Here is a 6,000-nt window from a genome sequence, read left to right as displayed (position 1 = left end):
GCAACAAACTTTGCTGCCGCTGTGTGTCCTGAACTTTAATTCATGTTGGACACATTCACAATCCGCCCCCCACCCTATCACCCCCCACCCCCCTGCCCCTTCCACCCCTCCTCGCATAAAGTGTTCTTGTTCTTGCCTAACCTTAAAGTTTTTATTTCTTCTCCATGGATTTTAATAACTGCTCCAAATTTTTCTTTTGTTTCCTTTACTGCTTGCTCAATATACAGATTGAACAACATCAGGGAGAGGCTACAACCCTGTCTCACTCCCTTCCCAACCACTGCTTCCCTTTGATGTCCCTTGACTCTTATAACTGTCATCTGGTTTCTGTACAAATTGTAAATAGCCTTTCACTCCCTGTATTTTACCACCGCCACCTTCAGAATTTGAAAGAGAATATTCCAGTCAGCATTGTCAAAAGCTTTCTCTAAGTTTACAAATGCTAGGAATGTAGGTTTGCCTTTCCTTAATCTATTTTCTAAGATAAGTCAGATGGTCAGTATTACCTCACGTGTTCCAATATTTCTACGGAATCCAAACTGATCTTCCCCGAGGTTGGCTTCTACTAGTTTTTCCATTCATCTGTAAAGAATTTTTGCAGCCGTGACTTATTAAACTGATAGTTCGGTAATTTTCACATCTGTCAACACCTGCTTTCTTTGGGATTGGAATTATTATATTCTACTTGAAGTCTGAGGGTATTTCGCCTGTCTCATACATCTTGCTCACCAGATGGTAGAGTTTTGTCAGGACTGGCTCTCCCAAGGCTGTCAGTAGTTCTAATGGAATGTTGTCTACTCCCGGAGCTTTGTTGAGACTCAGGTCTTTCAGTGCTTTGTCAAACTCTTCACGCAGTATCATATCTCCCATTTCATCTTCATCTACATCCTCTTCCATTTCCATAATATTGTCCTCAAGAACATCGCCCTTGTATAGACCCTCTACATACTCCTTCCACCTTTCTGCTTTCCATTCTTTGCTTAGAACTGGGTTTCCATCTCAGCTCTTGATATTCATACAAGTGGCTCTCTTTTCTCCAAAGGTCTCTTTAATTTTCCTGTAGGCAGTATCTATCTTACCCCTAGTCAGATAAGCCTCTACATCCTTACATTTGTCCTCTAGCCATCCCTGCTTAGCCATTTTGCACTTCCTGTTGATTTTATTTTTGAGACGTTTGTATTCCTTTTTACCCGCTTCATTTACTGCATTTTTATATTTTCTCCTTTCATCAATTAAATTCAATATTTCTTCTGTTACCCAAGGATTTCTACTAGCCCTCGTCTTTTTACCTACTTGATCCTCTGCTGCCTTCACCACTTCATCCCTCAAAGCTACCCATTCTTCTTCTTCTACTGTATTTCTTTCCCCCATTCTTGTCAATTGTTCCCTTATGCTCTCCCTGAAACTCTGTACAACCTCTGGTTTAATCAGTTTATCCAGGTCCCATCTCCTTAAATTCCCATCTTTTTGCAGTTTCTTCAGTTTTAATCTACAGTTAATAACAAATAGATTGTGGTCAGAGTCCCCATCTGCCCCTGGAAATGTCTTACAATTTAAAACCTGGTTCCTAAATCTCTGTCTTACCATTATATAATCTATCTGAAACCTGTCAGTATCTCCAGGCTTCTTCCATGTATACAATCTTCTTTTATGATTCTTGAACCAAGTGTTAGCTATGATTAAGTTGTGCTCTGTGCAAAGTTCTACCAGGCGGCTTCCTCTTTCGTTTCTTACCCACAATCCATATTCACCTACTACATTTCCTTCTCTCCATTTTCCTACTGATGAATTCCAGTCACCCATGACTATTAAATTTTCATCTCCCTTCACTATCTGAATAATTTCTTTTATTTCATCATCAATTTCTTCAATTTCTTCGTCATCTGCAGAGCTAGTTGGCATATAAACTTGTACTACTGTGGTAGGCATGGGCTTCGTATCTATCTTGGCCACAATAATGCATTCACTATGCTGTTTGTAGAAGCTTACCCGCATTCCTATTTCCCTATTCATTATTAAACCTACTCCTGCATTACCCCTTTTTGATTTTGTGTTTATAACCCTGTAGTCACCTGACCAGAAGTCTTGTTCCTCCTGCCACTGAACTTCACTAATTCCCACTATATCTAACTTTAACCTATCCATTTCCCTTTTTAAATTTTCTAACCTACCTGCTCGATTAAGGGATCTGACATTCCATGCTCCGATCCATAGAACGCCAGTTTTCTTACTCCTGATAACAACATCCTCTCGAGCAGCCCCCTCCGCAAATCTGAATGGGGGACTACTTTACCTCCGGAATGTTTTACCCAAGAGGACGCCATCATCATTTAACCATACAGTAATGCTCCATGCCCTCGGGAAAAATTACGGCCGTAGTTTCTCCTTGCTTTCAGCCGTTCGCAGTACCAGCACAGCAAGGCCATTTTGGTTAGTGTTACAAGGCCAGATCAGTCAATCATCCAGACTGTTGCCCCTGCAACTACTGAAAATACTGCTGCCCATCTTCAGGAACCACACATTTGTCTGGCCTCTCAACAGATAGCCCTCCATTGTGGTTGCACCTACAGTACGGCTATCTGTATCACTGAGGCACGCAAGCCTCCCCACCAACGGCAAGGTCCATGGTTCATGGGGGTAGGGGTGTATCAATATCTAATTTAAATTCACTGGAGGTTTGGCAGTGTTACAATATTTCTATAAATATTGTTGATTTTTCTAAGCCTGAATTTTTGTCATGATAGTTAAATGCTGGTTGATCAGACAATGTACAAGAAAAAAAAAAGCCAGCCCATGGCATCTTCTGCACAATAATAATTAGATTGTACATGGTCTCTAAATGACTGGTAATAGGCATAGCAATTTCTTACACTATTGAGGAGACCTGCACTTGGAGAGTCACTGACATCCAGTTTGTGATCACTTGTCTTCAAATGGCATAGAGCAGAGTTAAAGATAACCACTGATCAGAATGCAATACACAATTTATTGCTCAGTTGCCTGTAATTGGTGGCTATTTACACTCATTATTTTGCACACTATGATAACAAACATCCAATTACAATCAAAAATCCTGTTACACTAAAAACTTTTTAAATTTATACACTTTTATTTATTGGATAAGTCTGGCAATTTTAATTCTGTCTCATATTGGTTCAGTGTTAAATGTTTTTCATTTAATAAATAATAGTATCTTTGTCCTATTGGACATATTTCTTCATGTACAATTGTGCAAAATGTGGTGAGTCAGTTCAGTTTATGTTTCATATTCGAAGCTGACTAATTTCCATGAGTTGTTGGTAGCAGCATATTCATGATTTATGATGATACAAAAGTCAAAGTATAGGTAACCAACATTGTCAAGACTCATCCTATGCCCCAGGCAGTGGAAATCACTCACAGAAAACCATGGATTCAAGGAAATTATGAAGAAGGTTTCCTGTTTGGTGTTCATTTGCATATGTACATTTGAGGCAGTACTGGAAACAGCTCATTTTAAATTGATGTATTTGAATGGCAGTTGCATCAAGAATTAAATTATGTGATCTTTTCCTATATAATACAAATTTATTCTCCACTAAGAAGCCAATGCAAAACAATTAATTTTGAAACAAAACATTTGTGCTATTGACTACTTATTTTCAGATGGTGATATTTCATTGCATTATTTGTCATCTTCCCACAGGTAATGAAAGAAGTAGGACTAAAACTACTTCCCATCATTTCTACTACCTCAGTTCAGTTGAAGTCCTGAATGGGTAGGTAATGAAAGAAGTAGGACTAAAACTACTTCCCATCATTTCTACTACCTCAGTTCAGTTGAAGTCCTGAATGGGTGAAGAATAATTCAAATGCCAGTGTAAAGAATGAATTATGAAGAAGAGATACCAGTAAGTAGTAATAGTGATGTATTGCTGAAGTTTTCTGCAGTTGGTTTTGTGAAAAAATGTGAGTTACATTGAACTTCGGGAGTCTATGATCAACTATTTATCATAAAATGTAAGAAGTGCAAGGACATTATAACCATAAATGAGATATGTAAAATTAATAGGAAAATTTGCAAAGAGCTGTATCTTCAAAAGTTACAGGTGACTGTAAATTTATACATTTTGTATTTCTTACATTTATATTTTTTCAGTACTTATTAAGGTGAATGACATTTCTTGTCCTTCAACAAATTAAATATTTTCTTGTTACCAGAAATTAAAACTAGAAGTGAGCTTTATATATCTAATATGTGTGTTAGGTAATAAATTTTGTGTAATAATACAATTTTAATTTAGACAATCACTTAAACTTTATTTTCTGAATGTATTCCATAGTAACTCATTCCAATTTAACATAGTTGCCTGTTATCAGTCCACTGTAGTGTACATAATATAAAATGTTTTCTGGTTTCAGTTTCAAAGTAAGTTTAGAAAAAATAAAACTCACCCAGAAAACTATTTCATGCGCCTTAACATAGATAACCTATCTTACATTGTCCAGCCCAATTGTAGATTATGTGAGTATTATTGTACATCTTAAGGTGCATGAAATATTTTCCAGGATGGTTTTATTTTGCCCACCTTGTACCTATAAAAAGTACTTATCAAATGAAATATTTCCTTCAATAAAACAAAAGTTATCATATCAAGACAAACCTGTTTTCATTTTATAAGAGGCTAGTCATAGGTTTTGGATGTGATTCATAATACGAAATTTTCAAACATCTGTTAATGGAGGTCATTTATATCCATTTCTGTTTGATTAAAGGTTTTATTTAATATTATCAGAGATCTGTAGAGTTATTGTAGAACATCATACTACATATTTTACACATATTATATTTCATACATCAAACTTAATGCCCTGAGCAAGAGGCAACTGCTTGCTGTGATTAATAGTCACAGTAGCACGCCTCATGTATTGTTTCCAGGAATCAGAACCAGATTCACGGCCACCACCAGTGTGCTTCTCCCCACCAAATGCTCCTCCAATTTCAGCTCCATTTGTTGGGATGTTCACATTCACAACCCCACAGTCAGAGCCTTTTGGCCCAAGCCACTGAAAAGAAGAAAAATATTTATTTATCTGTCCAACTGAATAATAAATTGTGTTTTTATTTCCACCTAGGCACTTATTATTTAACGGAAGGGATTTGGGTATATTAATGAAGAATTGAAGATGACATTAAAATATCTCACCAGCTTGAAGCAGGCTAGAGCTCCTGCATCAAGCACAAAGCTAACATACAGAGTGCTGTATGAATTTGGAAAACTGCTTTGGCTTGTTTAGTTGGTATTCAGGTGAGTGACTTTAGTTTATTTGTTGCTTCTGTGATTATGAAAGGATTACTACTACAAATTAGGCTGACAGATCATGTGTCTCCTTGCATCTTGTGTTTGTACTTTCAACTGTTGTGGTACCTGAGTTGTTGATAATGACAGAGAATGTAGGGCAAATTTTTACAACATGGCTGCTTAGATGGGTAAGAGTTACAATAATCTGGAGTGATGAACAATTATAGGAACAGACAAATGTATAGTTCAAGTCAGTTGAAGAGAGGAAGTTGATCCTGGGAAGTTTTATGATTTTAGGTAATCTGTTTCTTGTTAAATGGAATGAATAACTGAAGCAGTTGATTAATAAGATTGCAATCTTGAATGATATTGTATAGTGAGAGGCAGAAACACATTCAGTGGAAGAAATGCTTAACTGGTAAAACAGTCAGGATAATCAATTTTGTGCAGGATATGAGGTTAAAGTAGAGTGAAAGAACTGATGGATGCAGAAGTTAACCCTTAGGGGGACATGTGCAGTAGTACATTGAGGTAAACATAGACAGCAGGTGAGATTTTGCAGGAGTTGGAGGGAAAAGACTCCTAAGTCCAGAATTATGGTTATGCTGAAGCTTTTCAGATGAGGATAGCAATCAGATTTGAATAAATGCTTCATGGCATTTACTAAATACTATTCTCATGTGATTTGCTGTATAATGAACAACAGGTACTTGAGAGA

General features: G+C 36.9%; 1 protein-coding gene across 1 annotated transcript in view; it reads right to left on the bottom strand.

The window, feature by feature from the left end:
• Window positions 1-4,294: 4,294 nt before the first annotated feature.
• Window positions 4,295-6,000, bottom strand: part of LOC126260131 (alpha-aminoadipic semialdehyde dehydrogenase-like) — a 138,521-nt gene continuing 136,815 nt past the window's right edge. The window contains exon 8 of the mRNA XM_049957376.1: window positions 4,295-5,046. Coding sequence (XP_049813333.1) covers window positions 4,831-5,046 — 216 coding nt within the window. The 3' untranslated portion in view covers window positions 4,295-4,830. The remainder of the gene's footprint in view (window positions 5,047-6,000) is intronic.

The sequence above is a fragment of the Schistocerca nitens genome, chromosome 5 (assembly GCF_023898315.1).
Source record: "Schistocerca nitens isolate TAMUIC-IGC-003100 chromosome 5, iqSchNite1.1, whole genome shotgun sequence".
NCBI lineage: Eukaryota > Metazoa > Arthropoda > Insecta > Orthoptera > Acrididae > Schistocerca > Schistocerca nitens.
Note: the sequence above shows the minus strand (reverse complement) of the source record. Positions and strands in the feature narration are given on the sequence as shown.